At 47.3% G+C, this 23,769-nt stretch overlaps 1 protein-coding gene and 1 long non-coding RNA gene across 4 annotated transcripts; both read left to right on the top strand.

Moving 5' to 3' along the window:
• Positions 1 to 1,074: 1,074 nt before the first annotated feature.
• Positions 1,075 to 4,293, top strand: LOC311605632. The gene is made up of 2 exons (XR_014782034.1): positions 1,075 to 1,198; positions 3,785 to 4,293. It is a non-coding gene; the product is annotated as an uncharacterized lncRNA (long non-coding RNA).
• A 1,828-nt stretch (positions 4,294 to 6,121) lies between these two features.
• Positions 6,122 to 23,665, top strand: NFYB (nuclear transcription factor Y subunit beta). Of its 3 annotated transcripts, none has more exons than XM_084796331.1 (8): positions 6,123 to 6,295; positions 8,647 to 8,731; positions 14,652 to 14,745; positions 16,739 to 16,869; positions 19,235 to 19,432; positions 20,745 to 20,826; positions 21,335 to 21,414; positions 21,951 to 23,665. In XM_084796331.1, exons 2-8 carry the CDS (start codon positions 8,726 to 8,728, stop codon positions 21,981 to 21,983), a joined length of 624 nt encoding a protein of 207 aa, XP_084652457.1. In that variant the 5' UTR covers positions 6,123 to 6,295; positions 8,647 to 8,725; the 3' UTR covers positions 21,984 to 23,665. The 3 variants fall into 3 exon arrangements, with proteins under 3 accessions (XP_084652459.1, XP_084652457.1, XP_084652458.1); XM_084796332.1 differs by lacking the exon at positions 6,123 to 6,295 and adding an exon at positions 6,719 to 6,854; XM_084796333.1 differs by lacking the exon at positions 16,739 to 16,869 and having other exon boundaries at positions 6,122 to 6,295.
• Positions 23,666 to 23,769: the final 104 nt, after the last annotated feature.

Below are 23,769 nucleotides of genomic sequence, written 5' to 3' on the forward strand. Positions count from 1 at the left end.
GAAAGAAACAATTCGTGGATTTTTCTGCATGGGACCTAGAGACCCATATAGTTCTGAACCGAAGAGGAGGAAGTGGGCTGGTATCTTATGGGTTTCATTAAGAAGCCAGACCTGCTCAGTTTTGATGCTGAACCTAGAGTGAAAGTGGAGGGAAATTAGACAGTACCAAATATACCAGAAATTACTTAGAATTCTTTCTTTCTTTCTTGTTTTTGTTTTGTTTGGTTTTTCAAGACAGGGTTTCTCTGTGTAGCCTAGGCTGTCCTGGGCTCACTTTATAGACCAGGCTGGCCTTGAACTCAGAGTGATCCACCTGCCTCTGCCTCCCGAGTGCTGGGATTAAAGGCGTGCGCCATCATGCCCGGCTTTTTTTTTTTAATATTTATTTATTATTATATATACAGTGCTCTGTCTGCATGTACACCTACAGGCCAGAAGGGGGAATCATATCCCATGTGGTTGCTGGGAATTGAACTCAGGACCTCTGGATGAACAGTCAGTGCTCTTAACCTCTGAGCCATCTCTCCAGCCCCTCCTTTTTGGTTTTTTATTTTATTTTTATTTATTTATTTTTTTGAGACAGGATTTCTTTATCACTTTGGCTGTCCTGGACTCACTTTGTAGACCAGGCTGGCCTTGAACTCACAGCAATCCACCTGCCTCTGCCTCCCGAGTGCTGGGATTAAAGGTGTTCGCCACCGCGCCCGGCTTCTACTTAGAATTCTTACCTAAGAGATTTGTCACTGTAGAGGTCCTTGAATGTGAACACCGACGCAACAGAGAGGAGACTTTCATGTATATTAACTTTGTATGTTTTTGAAACCTGATGTGAAATTTCAGCAAGAATTCCAAAGTTTGTTCCTGACACGGAAACTCAGAGAGGAGCAACAAGAAGAAGGAACGAATGCTTCTCTGGTAAATGCTCCCCGGGGTCTGCTAACACTCAGGGGTGTGCCTATGGATGGGAATGTCTCAGTTGTGTGCAGAGGGCATTGTACATGCATGTGATATTGGAGAATTACAACAATTTGGTCCTTGTAGCATTTGATGACAGTTTTGGGGCATCTCAGAAGAAGAAGAAGCAGCAGCAGAACAGAAACTCTGCTCAGTGGGTTTTGTACAGAGATTGAACGTTGCAGAATTCCAGCAGTCTGGTTTCTGTGTCTCACTCTAGAATCAAAGAGGCACAGGTGAGCAGGTGAGCGGGTGGGCGGGCGACAATACAATGAGCAAATACGTGGTGGAGAGATGGGAGAGAAAGAGACGAGGGATGAAGAGAGGCAGAAATGGTGATGTCCTGACCTGTGCTGCCATTGAGGACAGTATCTAGGTCTGTGGTGGGTCCCTGGTCTGGGCTGCTGCCTGGGAGCCGTGTTGATGCAATGAGCTGACCTCACCCATCACCTGCTGCAACACACAGGAGAGCTGGCAGGCTGTGGTGCAGAAGAGCTGGTCCTTGCCGGCTGCCGTGGGCAAGAGAATCAGTCTCATCCTTTGCCTGGGCAAAGCTGGAGAGCTCACACTGGTGGCATGGACTTGGGAGAGCTGGAGGGCTGACCAACTAACTCAGCTATGGTCCAGGCCTTTGAGCTGGCCCACCCCAACATCTACCCCAGCTATGAACTGCTGGATCATGTGAAGGGGCCAGTCCTGCTGAACCAAACCTGCAGGACCTCCATGACAGGGGCAACAACAGGCTATCCGAGAGGAGTCCAGTGAGGATCCAGCATGGACGGTGTAGCCAGAGGCCTCCAAGCAGACCCATGAGTCACTGCAGTGAACATTTGCCAAGTAAAGTTGTTTGGGCGAAAGGGACACACGACAGCTTCCATGACAAGTTGTTGTTGTTGTTTAAATCTTATTTTGAGGGGGAGGTTGCAAGGGCAGAGGGCAGATATCAAGGGATTGGGGTCCATGATGTGAAATTCACAAAGAATCAATTTTTTAAAAAAATTTTTTTAAGAAAAAAAGAGCTGGGGTGCACTGGGAGGCAAAGGCAGGTTGATCTCTGTGAGTTTGAGGCCAGCATGGTCTACAGAGAGAGTCCAGGACAGCCAAGACTACACAGAGAAACCCTGTCTCAGGAAAAAGGAAGGAGGAGGAGGAGGAAGAGGAGGAAGAAGAGGAGGAAGAGGAGGAGGAGGAAAGAAATATGAGAAGAAAGACTGGTTTGTGGCCAACAAGGTGGTTCATCTGGTAAAGGCAGTTTGGTACCTGAGTTTGAGCCTTCCACATGATGGAAGGAGGGAACTGACTCCTGAAGGATGACCTCTGACCTCTACACATGTGCCAAGGCAGTGGAACTCACATATACACAAATAAGTAAGTGTGAAAACAAATGTTTCGGCTTGGTGTTGGGTAAACCTATAAATCTAGCATGAAGGAAGACAGGGCTGAGGATCTCTAGTGTGAGGCCAACCTAAGTTACAAAGTGAGGCCCTGTCTATATACATGCATACATACATATATAAAAAATAAAAAACCCCTTATACACCTTTAATCCCAGCACTTAGGAGGCAGAGGCAGGCAGATCTCTGTGAATTCAAGGCCAGCCTGGTCTACAAAGCTACTCCAGGATAGCCAAGGCTAACACAGAGAAACCCTGTCTTGAAGGAAAAAAACAAAACAAAAAAACAAAAACAAAAGCAAACAAACAAACAAAAAACACCCCACAACCAACCAACCAAAACACAACCACTTTTAGCTAGTGGCATGATATTTTGGCTTCTGCCATATTATTTAGCCATTTCAAAGTGTTAGGTAATTACATCATATTGATTATTAATTGCTGTGATCCCAAACAGTGTCTTAAAACAGCAAACATTGTCTCAGTCTCCTTGGGTAAAAAAATTTGCAAGCGGCTCTGGCTCTGGCTTTATTATCAAGGCCATAACTTAAGCTATGACCTGAGCTGGGCTCTGCCTCCTGCTCACCCTCAGGGCTGCAGCTTCCAGCTTCTTCACTGTCTTTCCTCTGGGGGTCAGGGAGGGAGCCAGGGAGAAGGAGCCAATTTTAGGAAGAGGTAAAGCTTGCTGATTGTAATTTGGAGCTTAAGGACTCCCCCCCCCCCCAAAAAAAAAATGTACCTGTTAAGGACTTGACCTGGATAATGCTATTGGGGGACATAGAAGTCTTAAGAGGAGAGGTTAATTTTTAGTGGGTTTTGTTGTTGTTTTTGGTTTTTTTTATATATATTATTTCATTGTTGGTTTGGTGGGGGGCAGGAGACAGCAAAGGCTGGTCTCGAACTTACAGATCCTCCTGACTTAATTTCCTGAGCATTGAAACGACAGACATGTGCTACTGTGCTAGGGGTTGTGTTAGAAGGAAGAATAGGAAAATTCTCTCTTTGGAAGAAGAGGGTTCAGAAGTGAAAAGGGGCCACTTGGGATCTTGAGATAAGAGCTGGTGTGTGTGTGTGTGTGTGTGTGTGTGTGTGTGTGTGTGTGGCCAGGCGCTCCAGAGGGTAGTAAGGTGGGGTCAAGGGGAATGGTATAGCTGAGATGGGAGAGAGGAGCAGAAGTCATATCCTTCTGGCCGTCAGCACAGAAAGGACTGAGGAGAGAGAGGCAAGTGCTGAAGTGGGGTTAGAAATGGACAGCATGCTATGCTGTTTGTTTGAAGACAGGGTTTCTCTGTGTAGCCTTGGCTGTCCTGGACTCACTTTGTAGACCAGGCTGGCCTCGAACTCACATCAGTCCATTTGCCTCTGCCTCCTGAATGCTGGGATTAAAGGCGTGTGCCACCACCTCACGGATTCTTTCTTTTTAATATTTATTTTTAGGGCATTGGTGTTTTGCCTGTACATACGTCTGTGTGAGGGCGTCAGAGCCGCTGGAACCGGAGCTACAGACAGTTGTGAGCTACCGTGTGGGTGCTGAGAATGGAAACCGGGGCTACATCTTCTGGTGTCAGCCTACGTAAAGGACGTGGGAGAGGGAGATGCTTGCTCTTTGCTCTCTCTCTCTGCCTGCTTGAGGTCACCGGCAAGCCCACTCCTTCACTGGCATTAGAGCCCATGTCTTTGGGATTCTGGCATGTACTGAAGACCAGCTGAGACACCCATCCTTGTGGACTGAACAGCTACTGGGCTTTCCATTGGTAGACAGCCATTGTTGGGCTAGCTGGACCACAGCCTGTGAGCCACTTTAATACATCCCATAAACATGTATGGAATTTATTTGAAAACACACACACACACACGTTAAATTAAAGATTTTTTCTATGCCTTCTCTAGCTCTCAAATAGTGAGACAGAGACCTGTTAGATTTATTAATACACTTTAAAGCACTACAGCTGGGCAGATTCTCTTCTGTTTTAACCCCTATGGTAGCTTAGCTACTTCCCAACCAACATGCCCTGTTACCTGTCCACTAGTCTTGCCTTGGCTGCCTCTGTTCCATCCTTGTCCCCAAGGCGACTTCTCTCCTGTTCACCTCCTCCTCATGGCCTGGCAACCTGGCACCCTTCTCCTTTGCTCCTGGCCACCTCCTCTCCCCCACCCCTCCTCTGGGTACCCCCATGCCCCCCACCAGGATTACAAGCCCTGCCTTTACTCTCCGTGTTGCTATATACTTGTCAGGCTATACACTCGTCAGCTCTTTATTGACTAATGCGAGATGATGGAGAACAATTTCTACACAACACTGAGACAGGAGAGTCTCCATAGAATGACAACACCACAATCTGTTAGTACTTAGTGCACTGCCAGTTCAGCAATTAGCAACTGAATATACAGAGACTCACCTTAATATGATGTGAATAAGGTCACCTCTCCCTTCCCCCTCTCTCTATATGTATATGCATAATATATATCATATATACATATATGGGATTTTAAAGTCATATACACATATATGTATATATGAATATCTATCTATTCATTTTATCAGTTTTGTTTCTCTGGAGAACCCTGACTAATACAGACACCAGTGGTGCATGCCTGTAGTCTCAGTTACTCATGGGTCAGGGACAGAGGATCTTGAGTTTAAGGCCAGCTGGAATTATACAGAAAACCATCTCTTTTGGGTAGGGGGAGGAGTTTCAAGACGGAAATTTTCTTCATAGCCTTGGCTGTCCCTGGAACTCACAGCGTAGATCAGGCTGGCCTTGAACTCACAGAGATCTGCCTGCCTTGGCCTATGGAGCTAGGATTAAAGGCGTGCCCCACCCCCACCTGGCTTAGTAAATTAAGTTTGTTTTTGTTTGTTTCCAGGCAGGGTTTCTCTGTGTAGACCTGGCTGTCCTGGATTCACTTTGTAGACCAGGCTGGCCTCGAACTCAGAGATCCACCTGCCTCTGCCTCCTGAGCGCTGGAATTACAGGCATGCGCCACCGTGCCAGGCTTCCCACATATTTTTAAATAAGTAAATCTAGAAAGTTCATGTAGTGCCAGGAATTGCTGGCGAAAGTCAGGGAAACAGATTTCCCAGCTCCGGATGCATGCATCCTGCAGTACTTTGCAGCGCCTGGCCATGCAGGGCGTTTGGATCTCCACCATGAGGGAGGATGGCAGCCAAGGGACATTCGATCCAGATTTCAGTGAAGCTGACAGGGCAGGCCTTGGCAGCATAGAGGCCCTGAGTTTTTGCAGCCCGGTTGGGGGAAAAAAACACATCAGGTAGCAAGCAAGCCAGCCAACTTGATAGGTCGGGCCTCACAAGAGAAAGCGGCACCTTTAGACCAGGGCACACGGTGGTGGTCTGCTGGACTAGCGGACCTGTGCTAAAACGAAACCTGAAAAACCCGCAGCCACGTTCGGTGACTGAGCGGGAACGCTGCGTGCCTGAGGTCGCTTGGAGGGACGTTAGGAAAACACGAGGTGCCCAAGGCATTCGGGAAGGCAGCTGGGGTGTCGATTCCCCCTCCGGGCTGATGCCAAGCGGGCGAGACGCTGGCAAGAGACGTGGGAGAGGAGCTGGAAGGAGGAGGCAGGAGCCAGCCCGCTCGGTACGGATCCGGGGATGAGAATGCCGCTGCAGACACCGGCCCCTCCGGAGCCCTGCAGCAGGGAGGCCGCTGGCTGAGCCTGCCCGCGCGCTTTTCCTGAGCTCCGCTGGCTCTCGGGCTCCGGGGCGTGGCACGGTCTGGGCGGAGTGGGCGTGTCCGGGGCGTGGCCTCGGGCGCGGGCGTCGCGGAGGGAGGGAGTCACGCAGAGGGAAGCGGCCCGCGGCGGAGGGAGGGGAGGCCGAGTCCTGGAAGTGGAGCTCCGCGCTGGGACTGGTTCCTTCGCAGCCATTTTCTGTCCAACCAAACAGCCGATTGGAGACGGGAGCCAACCAGGGCTGCATTGGAGGTTTGTGTCTCGCTTCGGCCAATGATCGCTCCTAAACCGACTCCACTTTAGCTCGAATGAAATGTCCGTCTCCTCCCGGCGCCGTCCCCGCCGCCAACGCCGCGGCGGTCGGGGGCCACTCGCCGTCCGCAGCCTCCGGGCGAGGCCGCTGTGCTTCGGGCCCGGGCCGGGCGCGGGGACGGACGGCGGGCGCTTTTGTGCGCGGGGCCGCGAGGCGGGCCGTGCCGTGCCGGGCGGCTGCGGGGCTCTCGCGGCGGCAAGCCCCGGGCCGGCTCCATTTTGTTCGGGGAGCCGGGCGGGGAACGCGGCCCGGCGTGCGCGGCGCCCCGGAGAGGCCGCTTTGTCTCCCGCATCCCGGCGGCGGCAGCGGCGGCGGCGGCGGCGGCGGCGGGCGTTGGGCGCGGGCGGCGGGGGATGCGCTCGGCGGGGCCGCCCGGGCACCTAGGAGCAGAGGCGGCGGGTCCCCGCGAGGAACGAGCGGCCTGGCGGCCCCGGGTCCGCTCCGCGCCTACAACATGCAGCCATCTGGCGGCTGGCGCGCCCCGGACTTGCCCCGAAGGTGGGAATGGAGTCTTGGAGGTTGCACGGAGGTTTCGGTCACCCGTGCTTGGTGTGTGGGGGGCGGGGGTTGGAGATGGGGCGTGGGGGGGGGAGAAGCGGGAGGGTCTGCCGAGAACAAAGAATTAACCGAGCACCCACAGATCGTCCTCATGTCTGAAGTGCTACCACAAGACTGCTTGATTTAGGCAAGGTTAGGTAGCAGGCGACCTTACAAAAATAAAAGGTATCCCGCTAATCCTCACAGACCCCAGTTTTGTGGATCTTGCCACAGATCACCGGGGTGGCTTCAGCTCTCTGGAAACTAGTCGGCAACAGAAAGTGATGGCTCAACTGGTCAGTAGTGGTGGCATTAATAAATAGGAGCTTTATTGATGAAGTAGTGAGAGTTTAACCCGAATTCCTTTCAAAGGCAAATTTTTCCTCATTTGCACTGCTCCTGGAGGTTAATTTAAGGATTCTGTCGATGCAAAGCTGTGGTTGTGGATGCCAAAGAATGGAGGTTGGAGGAAGGGAACAGTGCTTTTCTTGGATACAAATTTGCATTTCTTCAAACGCTAAACAGATGTATGCATTCCCTTGAGCTATTACAGAGATTATAACCTGCCCTTGGGAAAATGCTTTCCATATGAAGTGATAGAGTGCTTGTATTTTTAATGGACTAAGTCTAAATATATACTTAGGCAAAGATTTTCGTTGGTGAGGCTGTCACCCTATGTCCATTTTAGCAAAATACATACAAATAACCCAACTCCTGGGTTTAAGTGTTCAAACACACTTTTTAAAGCTGAAAAGGGACATATGGAAAGATAATACAAATTACTTTTAAGATTATAACAATTATCACAAAGTCTTTGCTTGTCGTCTGGGCCTTTTAATGCCATTTTAAAAATTCAACTCAATAGCCACAATATCCCCGCCCTGCTATGTACATTTCATGCTTCAATGCAAACCCGTAATCCTTTCTTTAAAATTAACAGTGAAAGGATTTTTGTTTTGCCCCCCCCCTCCACCCCCCAGGTTAATTGTTTGCTTTGGGAAAAAAAAAAGGGAAATAGGAAGGTGACAGTTTTGCCATTGTTTCTGATTTACTCGACTCTTTATGCCTCACAGTGAAACCTAAGCGCTATCTTTTTTATTTTTATTTTTCGTTTTTTGAGACAAGGTTTCTCTGTGTAGCCTTGACTGTCCTGGACTGGCTTTATAGACCAGGCTGGCCGCGAACTCGCATCGATCCACCTGCCTCTGCCTCTCAAGTGCCAAGTGCTGTCTTGATGCAGTTTTAGTTCACAATGATGGCGCTTAAACACTATAAGGGCCTGTGGATGTTTTTGTTTGTTTTTGTGTGCCCTCTGGGCACTGTGTGCCTTTTTTCTAAGCACAACATAAGATAATTTAAAATGCATTATATTCTGACGTAAATTTTTTCTTCCTTTCCAGTTTAAAAATTTATACATCTCTGGAACATTTAAGGAAGCCATCCTCAAATTTTCAATTTAATAAGTAGGGTGTTTCTGTCCTTGTTGTTAATATTTTATGAAATTTAGATGTATGGGTTTTCAGTCTCTTGTGTAATATGTAGTTTGGTCCCTTATTTGGAGTGCTGGGATCAATATTGATTATTAAAACAATTTCAGGGTTATGTTAGAAAGCCATTTCTCCCACTTCCCTGTAGAATTACTTTTTACCCTCCACTGATTAAGTGTAGGAGGTAGGGTGACCCGTGCCTTCTTTAATTTTAAGAACGCCTATAGACTCTACATTTTTACTATTAATAGATGTTTGTCTTTTAGGTTAAAATTGGACAAGGATCCAACACCTTTTTGACGGGTGTTTGTGAGCATCACTGACGCACAATTCTGACAGTATTTCATGACAGTAAGTATGTTTTAATTGTGTTGGTTAATGCCGTGTGAAACTAAAGAAGAGCTGATGGATTGGAGGGGCTGTGGGGTGACTTCCCAGGCTAGACAGGCAGTGCCTGTGCTCAGTCCCCTTGCTGCTTGTCAGCCCCTGGCACATGCTCACAATCGCTCGGGGCCCCTCACCGCCTGGCTGTGGGCTGGCTGCCCAGCTGGTAGGGTAGTAATGAAAGTGAACGTGTCAATGGAAAGGCTGAATCTCCCTGTGCCAGTTGCTACGAAGAGGGGTGTGGTTGACCTGGGGATGTCCACAGGGATCCTCTCCTGGCCTGGACCCGCCTGAGGCATGGTGGGATTTGGCTAGGTAAAGGGTGTCACCCAGTGAGTCGCAGGTTTGGGGATGGAGACAGGTACTTTTTCCAGATGGGGATGCTGTGACAAACCTCACGCCTGACTGGCTCTGCTACAGTATCTGTGACCCCAGGCAGGGCACAGTTCCTATGAGTCATGGTTGCTTCATGCTTGCATTTGGTGGTCCTCCAGGCCAGCTCTAGTGCTGAGGGTTTTGCTAGGTTCCAGAGGGAACCTTCTTGCGAAGCTATGGAGAGGGTCGGATTTGATGGAGGAGATCTTGTGGAAGTATTTCGGTGAGTTCCTCTTGACAGGAGGCTGGGCTGGGCGGTGATCCAGGCAAACAGTGACTGTAAACTTAGTGTTTATGAGAGTAGAGGTAACATTAATGAGTTCGCTAGTAGAGGAAGAAAGAAAACAAGTGTGGGTTGAAGCTAACAATGGGGAGAAGGGTAGTGGGGCGAGCGGTGTCAGCACTGCAGTGATCGTCAGGTTGGCAGGACCCGGCAGCTTTTCAGAATGGTTTCGTTGGCACGCTGGAGTTGAAAAGCATGCATTAGGGAGTTCAAATGGCAGTGAGAAGGTGTGTGAGGACCACGTGCTGCAGTGAGAGTGAGGGCTAGACAAGGGAGCGGGGAGAAGTGCGTGTTTTCACAAGCCACGAGAGCACACTGTCGGCGTAGTGAGATGGCACGAGTTTAGACAGGGCTGAAAATACAGAGGAGGCGAGGAACCCTGATACTATTTCTTACTCTCCAAAAAAGATAAGGAGAAGGTACGACGTTAGGTAGCGTATGAGGGAAAAGGAATTTGTGCCTGGAAAGAACCAGAACTCAGACCAGTAGTTGCAGGAGGCTGATGCAGGAGGAGGAGGAAAGTGACCCATGACAGATGCTTCTAGGAACCAAGTGCCAGAACACACTTGTGACCACTTTATAAATGTCATTGTGGCTTCTAAGCAGCTTAAAGGCTTTCACTATGTGGAGATGACATTGTGGATATGCATGCTGTGGTCTGATGTGGGGTCAGAGGTAACTTGTGGGTCAAGGGATCAAACTCAGGATGTCAGGCTTGGGGGCAAGCAAGTTTACCTGCTGAGCCCTCTCACTGGCCTGTAACTGTTTCTTTTCTTTCCAAGACAGGGCTTCTCTGTGTAGCCTTGGCTGTCCTGGACTTGCTTTGTAGACCAGTCTCCATAGCTGTTTCTTTTGTTTTGTTTGTTTGGTTGGCTTGGTTTTTTGAGACAGGGTTTCTCTGTGTAGCCTTGGCTGTCTTAGACTCACTTTGTAGGCTGGCCTCCTGAGTGCTGGGATTAAAGGTGTGTGCCACCACGCCCGGCTCTAGCTGTTTCTTTTCTTTTCTTTTCTTTTCTTTTCTTTTTTTTTTTCTCGAGACAGGGTTTCTCTATGTAGCCTTGGCCATCCTGGACTCACTTTGTAGACCAGGCTGGCCTCGAACTCACAGCGATCTGCCTGCCTCTGCCTCCCGAGTGCTGAGATTAAAGGCGCGCGCCACCACGCCCAGCTCTCTAGCTTTTTCTTAAACTGCTGCATGAGGCCACCATCTCCTACGGGACTTGGAAATGCTCAGTAAATAAACACTAGGAAGACACTGTTGGCCTGTGCATTTACTGTATTAGCATAGTGTAAACACTGCTGCTTTGAAAGTCAGACTAAGCATGCATTGTCACTTCGTATGTAAGAACGTCATCATCACCCCAGCTAGATAGCATAAGCACCAAACTAATGTAATGAGGTGACCTCTGCACCTCAGTTCCTTAGGCCTAGGAAGTGCCTCAGCTGTACCCACCATTGCAAATTCGCGGTGATGTACAGGGCTCCAGTCCTGGACACGTGCTGGGGATCTTCTTACGTCACTTCCTGCCATGGCAGCAGCGCTACACATCCTCCTGTCTTCTGGCTCTCGTGTTGCTCCCTCCATTTTCTGTGCTGGACCGTACTCTACTCGTCCTTAAAACCCCTTTGGTGGCTCCTGTCCACACGATAACTGCTTAGCTTGTCCCCCAGTACTGTTTCTCTATTTCTTCTGTCTTAAACATCATTGTTCCCCCCCCCCCCCCCGCCCCCTTTTCTGTTCTTCCTATCTGTCTCAGTTTAAATGTCATATCCTTTGTTTTGGTTTTTCAAGACAGGATTTCTCTGTGTAGTCTTGGCTGTCCTGGACTCGCTTTGTAGACCAGGCTGGTCTTGAACTCACAGCAATCCACCTGCCTCTGCCTCCCAAATTCTGGGATTAAAGGCGTGTGCCACCATGCCTGGCTTAAATGCCATCTCCTAATGGGGCTTTTCTTGGCCCCCTCAGACTAGTCCAGTGAAGCCTCTTTGAAATAAGGTCACTAGCAAAACCTCTTTATTTTTCTTAGCACTCGGCAGCATTAGCAATTGGTTGGTTGATTGTTATTATTTACATAAACAGATAACGACAAATGGTAAATACATATATAATATATATACATACACACAGGCTACTAAATACATAACAACATGGTGTATCCCCGGTATGCCATGCGCATTGTTTCCAGATATGTCTCCTGGTCCATGAGAGGCCCTGTGAGCAGTTCTCCACTCATCCACCTTGTTCAAGGTCACGTGGCCAGAAGGTAGCAGGAACTCAAACTAGGCTGTTCCAGAGCCAGTGTCCTGGAAGAGCCCATACTGCCCTGTACTCCTCACCCTGTCGCCTAGATTATGCAATGTTTGTTTTCTGCAGGATGAGGACAGAGCCCTTATCTGTGTAACTTAACTGTTATGTGACCACACAATGCGTGGACCCATAAACGCTGAGTGCTCAGTCTGTGAAATCCTTGCTGGCTGACTTTCATCTGCCTTCTCTTTCACAAAAATTGCACAGAAAAACAAACTCTTAGATGACATAACAAGTTCTCCCCTCTGTTACACACAGCAGAGTAGGTAGCACATAGTAAGACCCTGGCATCCCACTGTTGTGTTAAGGAATGCTGCTGCTGCTGCTGCTGCTGCTGGCGGCTTCACACAAGTGAATGGGAAAGCTTTAGAGATTACAGAACAAGATAAATCAAGAAATTCCAGCAGGGAAGGAAACACTGGAATTAAAGTCTGGGACGGGCTTTTAATGGCAGAAAGAGGCGAGGAGCAGGAGGCACTTGCAGACCCAAAGGCAGGCGTGACTGTTCAGTAGAGGACACGGGCTTCACAAGCGGCAGCGGCAAGCCAGGGCCTGCAGTAACTGCGTGCCAAGCCCTGTCTTCACAGCTCTGTCCTGAATTCTGACAGCTGTGAAATAGTATAACCTGCCTACTTAGAGGGCCAGTGCAGGCAGCGCACACGGTAGCGTGCAGCACGGAGACAGGAGTCAGGCCCTCCTCTGCTTTAGTGTCTTCAGTTGTGTGTGTGTCAGCTCATCTCCAGGCCCACGTAGCTGCTTCAACACTCTTGCTTGGGGAAACTTGAAGCCGAGTATCCTGTGAACACTGACCTAGCCAAGGATTTCTGCTGCCAGACCTCACCTGTCAGGACTTGCTTTCAGACCCAGGCGTGGTGGTGCACACCTTTGATCCCAGCGCTGGGGAGGCAGAGGCAGGTGGATCTCTGTGAGTTCGAGGCCAGCCTTATCTACAGAGTGACTCCAGGACAGCCTGGGCTACGCAGAGAAACCCTGTCTCGAAAAAAGTCGCCCCCCCCTCCCCAAAAAAGAGAGAGAGACTTGTTTTTAATTTGGGGTTCTGAGACAGACTTTTTGTTCCTATTTCCTCTACAACAGTGACCCCTCAGCTAGTGTAGTATCTCTGCATGGCCAGGAGGTGCATTTCCGTATCTATGAGAGGTGTTTGTGGTCAAAGAGTAGCGCTGTCTGTGGAGTGATGCTGGACATGCATGGGCATCAGTGCATAATGGGAAGGCAGGGTTGTGCCAGGTGCATGGAAATGAGTGGGCGGGTCAGTGAGTAGGACCCCTGCATACATCTCCACAGACTGTTAAGGGCTCCTTCAAACAGCTAGAAATTACAAATGGATGTCTACAGCTGAATTAGATCACAGCCAACAGATGCATAGAAGATGTGCCATCTTGAAACCTTGGAAACTAGCCTGGTACGTTGGTATTAGAGAAAGCCGCAGCAAGGGAGAAGGCAGGGTGAGGAGCCAGGTGCTGCAGTGAGTGCACCCGCCGCCCTGGCCCTGTAGAGCGCGCACCTGAGTTCTCCGTGCACACAGGCCAGTCCTGCCTTGTGCTGGATTTGCAAAGCAGAGAGCCTCTGGATCTGCTGGTGGGAACTGAAGTGGGATCTGCTCAGGCTAAGGGTTTCCTTTCCCCCAGAGCATTCCTCTTCAAGTTCTTGGTTGTTGGTTTTTTGTTTTTGTTTTTCCCCTTTCAGACAGGGTTTCTCTGTGGAGCCCTGGCTGTCTTGGACTCACTTTGTAGACCAAGCTGGCCTCAAAATCACAGCGATCCACCTGCCTCTGCCCGAGTGCTGGCATTAAAGGTGTGCACCACCACGCCCGGTATGGGATTACACCTTTTAAAGTTCTTGTTTCTCACAGTCCTAAACAGACTTTAATCCGAGCACTCGGGAGGCAGAGGCAGGCGGATCACTGTGAGTTCAAGGCCAGCCTGGTCTACAAACCGAGTTCAGGACAGCCAAAATAACACAGAAACTTTTCTCAAAAACCAACCAAACAAAAAAAAGGTAGGGTCTGAGGAGATAGTGTGTTGCCTCTGTACTTGCCACTTAAAGACCTAGGTTCAGTCTCCAGAACCCTCAAGAAAAAGCCAGCTGTGACGATAGCATGGCCCAGGGTGGGTGGCAAGTGAAGTGAAAAATAGGCAGATCTTGGGGTTCAGTGGCCAGACAGTCAAGCCAAGTTGGCTAGTTCCAGGTCAGTGAGAGTCTGTCATAAAACAAGGTGTATGACCCGAGGAGTGACAGCTGAAGTTGACCTCAGGCCACCACCAATAAAAACAGACCCTGTAGGCCCATCCTTGTCTATGATTGTACTTTTCCTGTCTCTATATTCAGGTCTCTTAGATATTTCCTTTTCCTTAAAGAACCAAAAAGTCTGATGTAAAGCCTGGCGTGGCGGTGTGTGCCTGTAATCCAGTTTGTAGAAGGCCAAGGCAGGACTGCAAGCTCAGTCTGGGCTCTGTAACGGGACCCTGCTGGGGGAAAAGGTGACTCTGCTTTTAGGTGGCATAGAGGGAGCAAAGGGAGGTGTGCTGCAGGAACAAAGGGGACTTTAGGTCTCAGGGGACAGCTGGGAGGGGGGCTGGGCGCCCTCCTGGGGGCTGCTTTGCTTACTTTGATTTGAAGGTGTGTGGTAAGTTAAGGTCAATTAACTATATTTGAGGATTATGTAGTTGAAAAGCAGAAGGCCTGGACTGTGATCCATTTTGTTGTTTTGTTTGTCTCTTATATTTATAACATATAAAAGATGGAATATTGAATAGTTAGAAAATTATTGAAAACTTTCCAAGTCAAGAAATAGAGTTTCTTTCAGTTCATTAAACTGAGAAACAGAATTGGTCCACCAGTGAGAGTCTCAGTGCCAAGTCTTGTTCCCTGAAGAGCACTAAAAGACTTTGTTTCCTTAGATGGATGGCGACAATTCTACAACAGATGCTTCTCAACTAGGGATTTCCGCAGACTACATTGGAGGAAGCCACTATGTTATCCAGCCCCACGATGGTAAGGTCCACGGCTAGAGCCAGAGTACCCTAGGTCCCCAGTGTCTGCACAACAGTGTGAGCGATGCCACACTTTGGTTCTCTGGTCTAGCGGCGCAGACCTGTAATCCCAGCTCCATATATGGCAGGCCAAGGCAGGAGGGCTACAAGTTCAGGACTAGCTTAATGAACTTTGTGAGACCCCCGTCTCACACTTGAGAATTTAAGACCAGGCAGATCTCTGTGTGAGTTCGAGGCCAGCCTGGTCTACATAGCTAGTTTCAGGCCAGGCAGGGCTACACAGAGAAACCCTGTCTCAAAAGAAAAGTGGAGAAGAAAGGGCGAGGAAAGAAGGAGAAACAGACATCACAGCTGGGGATAGAGCTCAGTGCTTTAGACAAACAACAAGGCCCCGGGTCTAGTCTGAATTCTCCAAAAGCAAACTCAGCAGAGGCGTACCCTACTGTTTTTTTCTTAGAAATAGTCTTCAGAAGCGCGGTGCGTCCTAGAAAGAGTTCTATTAGTGTTTTAAAAACATTTCATAACTTATTACTGGCTCCCTGTAAACAATAAATAACCAAAAAATAATTTGCTTTTGTGCCATTTTATTTTAATAATAATAATGATAGTGATGATGATGATGATGCTATTATTGTTGTTATTGTTATTATTATTTTAAATTTTTTGTTTTTGTTTTTTTGAGACAGGGTTTCCCTATGTAGCCTTGACTATCCTGGGCTCATTTTGTAGGCCAGGCTAGCCTTGAACTTACAGAGATCTATCTGCCTCTCCTCCCAGAGGCCATTTTAATTTATAAATTTAAACAGTAAATGTATTTTTAGAAACTGTGAAGGGATTAGTGTTCCTATATATTATATTATATTATATTATATTATATTATATTATCATTATCCAATTGGGTCAGTAATATTCAAGTCTAATTTTTCTCATCTATAGAATTTAATTTGATCTATATGAACAAGTTTATGTAAATGCTAGGAGTTTTATGCTTTATAAACTTTACATATAGCCGGGCGTGGTGGCGCACGCCTTTAGTCCCAGCACTCGGGAGGCAGAGGCAGGCGGATCGCTGTGAGTTCGAGGCCAGCCTGGTCTACAAAGCGAGTCCAGGACAGCCAAGGCTACACAGAGAAACCCTGTCTCAAAAGACAAAAAAAAAAAAACTTTACATATATAGGGTTACATAAACTGGGCTTTGGAGAAACATAAACCGTAGGTGGCAGTATTTAAGGAGCAAAGGTTACAGACTGAATTTATAGCTGAGGTGGTGAGTGGGCACTGGCTTTGCCATAGCCAGGACTGAGCGCAAGACCTCACGCATGGAAGTGAAGCGCTCCACACCAACTTACGTCCCCCAGTGCTGGGCTTCCCCGATCTGCTCATAGACCCAAGTCCCAGGAATGCAGTCGATACCTGGCATCAAGAAAAAAAGTCCTGGTAGAGGAAGTGAGAAGCAAAAAGAATTAGAAACAGCACAGGCCTAGCCAAGGCATTGCATGACGGGGGCACCTTGGAAGGCGCCACAGGGACATATATGAATAGGACTGTCTGAAGAGTGGGTGGTGGCATTTTACAGGACAGTGAAGACAAAAGAATGCTAGGTAACGGGGTTGAGATCAGTGGGTCAACTCGAGCCCTGAGGAAACTGGAAAACACAGTTATATCTTAGGCGTATCGGGTGATGGGCCACATGGCTCACTAGAACATCGCAGATAGTCTTTTCAAGGTTGAAGTAAAAATTATGAAAAGTTTAAAAACTATTATTTTTACTTATGTGTATGTGCCTGGGTGAGCTTATGTGCACCATGTGTGTGCAGTTGCCTGTGGAGGCAGAGGGCATGAGGTCCCTTGGAACTGGAGTTACAGGCGCTTGTGGGCTGCCTGATGTGGGTGCTGGGAACCGAACCCGGGTCCTCTGCAAGAGCAGTAAGTGCTCTTAACCGCTGAGCCATCTCTCCAGCCCCTAAACCTAATTCTTAAAAAACTTTCTTTAGATACTGAGGACAGCATGAATGATCATGAAGATACAAATGGTTCAAAAGAAAGTTTCAGAGAACAAGATATTTATCTTCCAATTGCAAATGTGGCTAGGATAATGAAAAATGCCATACCTCAAACAGGAAAGGTAACGTAGAGGAGATTTATCTGGCTTTTCTTTTGCAGGGGGAGGGAGAGGGAATGGAAACTGTAAGACTCGTGTATACACAGTTCAACCAGGAGCTAGCTATTGACTTCAGTCTCCAGCCTTTCAGCACATCAGATATTTGTTTCTGACTCCGTGGCTCCTGACCAGTGTTGTGTCTTCAGTCCTTTCGCCTCCCCTCCATCTAGAATGTCAGACACTAGGTGGCACTGGACTGACAAGTGTGACAAGATTTTTCACAACACCTTTGGAAACAGCCATTTTCATTTTTATGCAGATGAAAGCGATGTGCACTTCAACTGACAAACAGTAGCTTTGTCTTCAGAGTATGCCTTTCACAAAACATTCCTCAGCCAGGTGTGGTGGCACTTGGTTTTAATTCCAGCATTTGGGGAGCTGAGGCAGACAGAGGGCCAAGAGTTGGAGTGCTGCGTAAATTCCATCCAGCCTTGGCCACATAGTGACACCTTGTGTCATAAGACAGACAGACCTCATCACTTAGCTGAGGTGGTCTGAGGTCATTTTCATATATATATGTTTGCCATCACTTTTATGAATGCTCTTTTGAAATAAAGCTTAACAATAACTACACTGTTGTATGGTGCTCACACTAAGTTCTGATGAAAGAGATTGCCTCCATGTGTTTAGGGCAGAGTAAATGTTTGAGACTTGCTCATGCCTGCCCTGTCTTTTACCAGAACCGCGGCCATCTGTGGCCCCTGAGCAGCTGAAGTGTGTTTGGTCTAAAGAGACATGCTATAACTCAGCCCACCAGATATTAGAGGCACGGTGTAAGGAGGACAGGAGGAGTGCCTTGTGTTAACTGGGCTGCATGGTTCAGCTACATATACACATATGCATGCATGCTGGGTATATATGCATGGGGGTAAACTAATTCAACATGACTTCTAGGAAATACAGCATTATACACTTGGTTTGCACGTCATTGTTTTTGTTCAGTGTGCGCTCATTACTTTCTTCCCCATATAAAATGGATATGACACACAGCACAGAGCATGTGCAAAGGCTAAGGGACACCTGTGGTGTTTAGTTCTTTCCCTTCCATCATGTGGGCCCTGAGATCAAACTCGGGTGGCCAGATTTGACAGCAAGCACTTTTACCTACTGAACCATCTTGCCGGGGCCCAATGACATTAATTTTTCAGGAAGGAATTTGAGTATCACTGCCGCTTAATTGGCTCTAGAAATATTTGATTGATCTATTTGGTTTTCATTATTAGATTCCAGAACTTACCTTTTTATGTATGTACATATGTATATATTGTATCTGCACGTATTGAGACAGGGTCTTATCGCATAGCTCTGGCTGCCCTGGACTTGCTGTGTAGCCCAGGGTGCCCTCTGCCTGTTTCTGCCTCCCAAGGATTAAAGAAAGGCATTCACTACCACGCCCAGCAGATCCCAGAACTTGAAGAGAAGATTTAATCATATGCTGCTTTTGGCAATACTCAGCACCTATGCTTGACATTTTCTAACCTCAATAGTAAAAAAGCCAAAATTTTAGTATTTTACTCCTTTCCAAGTCTTCTATAAATTCAGGGTTTTTTTTTTTTTTGGGTGGGGGTGAGGGTTGAACATTGTTTTTTAATCATTTCTTTTATGTGTATGAGTGTTTTGTCTGCATGTATGTCTGTGCACCATGTGCATGCCTGGTGCCTGAGGTGACTAGAAGAGGCGGTCAGATCCCCTGTAGCTGTGCGTGCCATGTGGTTGCTGGGAGTTGAACTCAGGTCCTCTGGAAGAGCAGCCAGTGCTCTTAACCTCTGAGCCATCTCTCCAGTCCATTTTTATTTGTTTATTTATTTTAGGGAGGGACTGCTTTTTATTTTCTACATCTTTATTCATGGAAATGCTGAGAAAAGTGCTTCCTGCGTCTGAAGCATCGTGTGCTCAGCGCAGGCACACTAGCGCTGCCTTTCCTGGGCACATGGCTTATCTGTATGGACAGTAGGGCCACTCAGTTCCGTGTGCTGTGATGAGTTGGAGAAGTTCCTCTCACTTTTATGTACATGCTTGTTCAGTTTATTCTGACTCTGAGTTGGCTGTCACAACATACCTGACTACCTCAGGGGCTAGCGTTCAGCGAGCAGCAGCAGTAGGGACGTGGCTCCGTTGGTAGAGTGCTTGCCTGGCACGCACAAAGCCCTGGGCTTTTAAAGCTGCGTCTGCAGTCCCAGCCCTTGAGGTGGACAGGAAGAGCTGATGTCCACAGAGAGCCCGGCCTGTTGAAAGGGTCCTGTCAGTAAATGGGATGTGCTCTGGGTAGCTAAAAAGGTAACACTTGGATTTCCTACAAATTTACTTAGGGTTTTCCCCCCCCCTTCAGATTGCAAAAGATGCCAAAGAATGTGTTCAGGAATGTGTGAGCGAGTTCATAAGCTTCATAACGTCTGAGGCGAGCGAACGCTGTCACCAGGAGAAGCGGAAGACCATCAACGGGGAGGACATTCTGTTCGCCATGTCCACCCTGGGCTTCGACAGCTACGTGGAGCCGCTGAAGCTCTACCTTCAGAAGTTCAGAGAGGTGGGCGGCGCGCGCTGTCGCCAGTGGCCACAGCGCGCCACTTAAAACCCTCGCAGCAGATAACATTTCCATAGGATATAATGTGTCAAACTACAGTATTCACATTCCAAGCCTTTTTATTGTTTCCTTAGTTTATTACAAACTTCACCAGGTGGGTAGCGATGAAAAGGATTCTGGGTTTGGGGTGCCCAAGGCCTGGACTCTTAGGGAGGGCAGCAGGTCTAAGTAGTTCAGACTTGGGCGTCTCATCTGTAAACAGAGACTTACAGCAGTTTTTCTTTTTCCTTTTTCTTTCTTTCTTTCTTTTTTTTTTCCTTTTTCGAGTCAGGGTCTCTCTGTGTTAGCCTTGGCTGTCCTGGACTTGTGATCTGCCTCCTGAGTGCTGGGATTAAAGGGGTGAGTCACCACGCCCGGTGTGATTTACAGCACTTTCGTTGCAGATTATTGAAAAGACTATGTACGTGCCAAGCAGCGGTGATGGCACACCTTTAATCCCAGCAGCTGGAAGGCAGAGGCAGGTGTATTTCTGAGTTCAAGGTCTGCAGAGCTAGTTCCAGGACAGCCAAGCTACCTGGAGAAAACCTGTCTTGACAAGGCAAAAAAAAAAAAAAAAAAAAAAAAGGAGAAGGAGGAGGAAAGAAAGAAAAGACGACATAAGCTGTTGTGTTAACCTAGGAGACAGCACCAATGTGGAACTTGTCAGGCACCAAAAGGGTGATGTGACTACACCTGTGTGGGTGTGGGTGCATGTACACTCACACGTTCTGATAGCACATCTTACACATCTGCTGTCTGTCACTTGGTGCCTTATATCTTCAGACGGGCATTGAGCCCCGAAGCTCACTAACTAGCTAGGCTAGCTGGCCAGTGACGCCCAAGACCCTTTTGGCTGGCTCCCCAGCACTGTTACAGGTGTGTGCACCACACCAGCTTTTTACATGGCTTGCTCAGGTCTTGGTGCTTGCTGTGAAGGCGTCCTTAGTGTTAGAGTCTCTGGAGGTGGGTGTTTTTTACTATTAAAGTGTGAAAACTGTCAGTCAACTCTCCCAAATACTTTCCACAACACTGGCTGCGCTACCCAGAGAGCAGGTGGGACTTTGGTCTCTGGTTCAAACTGACTTTTATTTGGGAATTGTAAACACTAAGCTTGGAGGGTCCCACTGTTTCCCACCTTGGCTAGTAACTTCATGCACGTGTGAGAGATCCCAGAAAGGGTTAATAAAATACTCTAAGAAAGTTTCTAACTGAAGCTTCCGATCTGGGACATTACATGATGTGCACACTTGTTTTGGCTTCTTTCTTCATTCCTTAGGCCATGAAAGGAGAGAAGGGCATTGGTGGAGCGGTCTCAGCCACAGACGGACTAAGCGAGGAGCTCACGGAGGAGGCATTCAGTAAGCACATCACAAAGCTGTTGCTGGGGACAGGGCCACCATGGGGCATTGGTGCTGGAGTCTTAGGGCCGAGCAATTTGTCAGAGACCTGTTCTCAGTGACTACTACAAGTTTATGGCTTTGTGTTTGAAGTTAGTGACATATGTAGACCAGCTGGGAAGTCACTCACCTTTCACTGCCAGGTATGCGTCGTTTCCATACCTTGTAGCTTGTAAGGAGCGTTTTAGGCCTCAGTGTTAGCACACGCCGCTCCGTCCTGCACTGCCCCCCTGTGGCTAGCTCTAAGCATGACTCAAGCCCTGTTGCTAAGTGAGGTGTCCGGTTGGTGTAGGGAGTTGGATGGCACAAGAGGAAAAAGCCTGACTTTTTTTTACAAAGTTTGTGATTTTACATGGGACTGTATTTTGCATATTGTGGGAGAACTGTAATGGAACATTAATGACATTAAACTAAGGTTGAGGCCAAGAAATAAGATTATTTCCCCTAACTTTTCCTTCCTTCCTTTTAGCTAACCAATTACCAGCTGGCTTAATAACTGCAGATGGTCAACAACAAAATGTTATGGTTTACACGACATCCTATCAACAGGTATGGTACCACATCTGTAGTTCAAACAGCTTCAAAACAGGGTACAGTCACTGATGCTTTATTTTGTTTTGTTTATTGGAGAAAGGGCTTCTCTATATAATAGTCCTGGTTGTTCTAGAATTCTCTCTGTAGACCAGGCTGGTCTCGAACTCACAGCGATCCACCTACCTCTACCTCCACCTCCCTAGTGCTGGGATTAAAGGCTGGCCTGGAACTCACAGTGATCTGCCTGCCTCTGCCTCCATAGTGCTGCCATTAAAGGCCCACTAATTTTTTTTTTTTAACTCACCCATAATTTCAATGCATTAATGTAATCTCAATTACATTAAGGATGTAATAAAGTTATTTTGACTATCAAAATTCCTTAATGATTAAAACATTTCACAGGTGTTTGCATCTGTGCAGAAGATAACTGACAGCTCTGAGCTGGGCAGCCTGGCTAAGCTGGAGGTGGGAACAGCCCTCTGCTGTGCCTGTTTGATGTCTGAAATACACATTAAACTTAAAGATTTTAAGTTACATTTTTCCAATTGCAGATTTCCGGTGTCCAGCAGATCCAGTTCTCGTGATCTGAAGACATGGTGCACCTAAGCTTGTGGAGGGTGAGAGTCTGAGCAAGTCTGGAGCAGGCGTGGAGGAAGTGAGGGAAGCTGCCTCTTTGTACAATAAGTAGCTGTAATGTAGCTTCCTGATGCTTGACTAATTGAGGTGTTAATTCTGACTTGAGGATCTTTTTCATGAATGATTTTAAAGAAAAGAATTGGATTTTAAAGGTATTAAAATATTTTTGTTTTGTACGAGAGTTTGTTGCTCTGTATGACGCCTGTATGCATTGTATATTGCAATTTATTACTGTCAGAGATTTGTAGACAGTTTCTTATTTTCATATTGAATCATGTTATTTTGTAATTCAAGTAAGCAGCTGGGTTAATTCATAATGTTTGCCCTTTTAATAAAATAGAAGGGTAGAGTTCATTTTGAATGAGAGTTGCCTTTATTATAACTCTGAGTTTGTCTTGGCTATATACTGTCTTGCATGATAATTTAGCTAGATATTTAGCACTTACTTTATTTATTGAAATTAATTTTTTTGGTAAAACCTTAATAGCTTAAGCAACCGTCATTTTTTAAAAAATGTAATTGAATAATTAAGTTGGATGCAGAACCAAGTATTGTCTGGCCTATTAAACTTGGCGTCCGTCACTGTCCTTGCCTGTTCAGGTAGCTTTAGTTACTATCATGCGTGTTGGAGCTGACTTCCATTTGATGCAGCCCAGCATCCCTGAGATGGTCCTTTCTTCACGTGTTATAGTGTCCTTTTTAAGAGGAGGGGTATTTTTTTAAGTCCACTGGTAGGCATTTTATCTTCACTGAAAGACCAGATTTCCTGTTAGGCTGTGGGAACAGCAGACATGCAGGAAGGAAGGAACAGACGGAGAGCAGCGAGTGCCGTGACTTGTGTGGCTCACGGGCCTTTGATTTGCTGTCCTGCTGTCTGCAGTGCACCAGCATTAGACGATGCTTTGTACAGTTCTGTAGTGTGTATTTGGGTTCCCTTTTTAAAGTGAAGATTTCTATTTTCTCATCTAGTCTTTTTCGTAATTACTTTGAATTTTTGTGAATTTTCTGGATTTTAGCCCTATCAAAAATGGCTTATTGTACAGTTTGTCCAGAAGGAAATTTGTGGGGCTCCAGTGGACGAAGAGGAGCAGGTTTCCCGGGCACAGGCTCTGCAGTAATGGCCACTCTGCCTGAGTCTTGGGGAACATTCTGAGGCCGAACAACTTCTCCCCTCCTCTCCTACCTCCCTTTTCAATAATAATCTTTCTTGCAGAAAATGCACATAGGAAGGAACGGGAGGGGACAGATAAGCAAAACCAACAATCATCCTGCTGTGTTGAAATAACCAATGTTAATATTTTGATAAATTCGTTTGTCCTTTTACTTCACTAAATATGTATATTTTTATAAAAATGGGCTCGTGTTGTGCACACTGTTTTGTAACTGGCTTTTTCACTTAACAATATATTGTGACCATCTTCCCCAGGCCACACATGGTCTTCTGCATCGTTTTTACTGGGTTTTTATTCTGTTGTATGACTGAATCATGATTAATTTATTTAATCGCCTGTTGGAATTTTTGACCTTTTTCATCTCTTCATGGTTATAAAAAGCCCTTCACTGAATCTCGTGTACATCGTTAACTTTTCTTGAAATAAATTCTTAGAAGCAGAACTGCTGGGTTACCAGATCCACAAGCGGTCAGGTTCTTGCTCCTTGCGTGTGGGCTCTCCTCCTTGCGCGCGCTGCCTCACCGGTGCAGTGTGCGGGCGTGGGCACCAGGCCATGCTCTAG

This window comes from Acomys minous (assembly GCF_964271855.1).
Source record: "Acomys minous genome assembly, chromosome: 9".
Classification (NCBI taxonomy): domain Eukaryota; kingdom Metazoa; phylum Chordata; class Mammalia; order Rodentia; family Muridae; genus Acomys; species Acomys minous.

Coding starts and splice junctions, on each gene's coding strand:
- NFYB (XM_084796331.1), top strand. Junction 14,746..16,738: donor TGTTATCCAGCCCCACGATG/GTAAGGTCCACG, acceptor AACTTTCTTTAG/ATACTGAGGACAGCATGAAT. Junction 16,870..19,234: donor CCATACCTCAAACAGGAAAG/GTAACGTAGAGG, acceptor CCCCCCCTTCAG/ATTGCAAAAGATGCCAAAGA.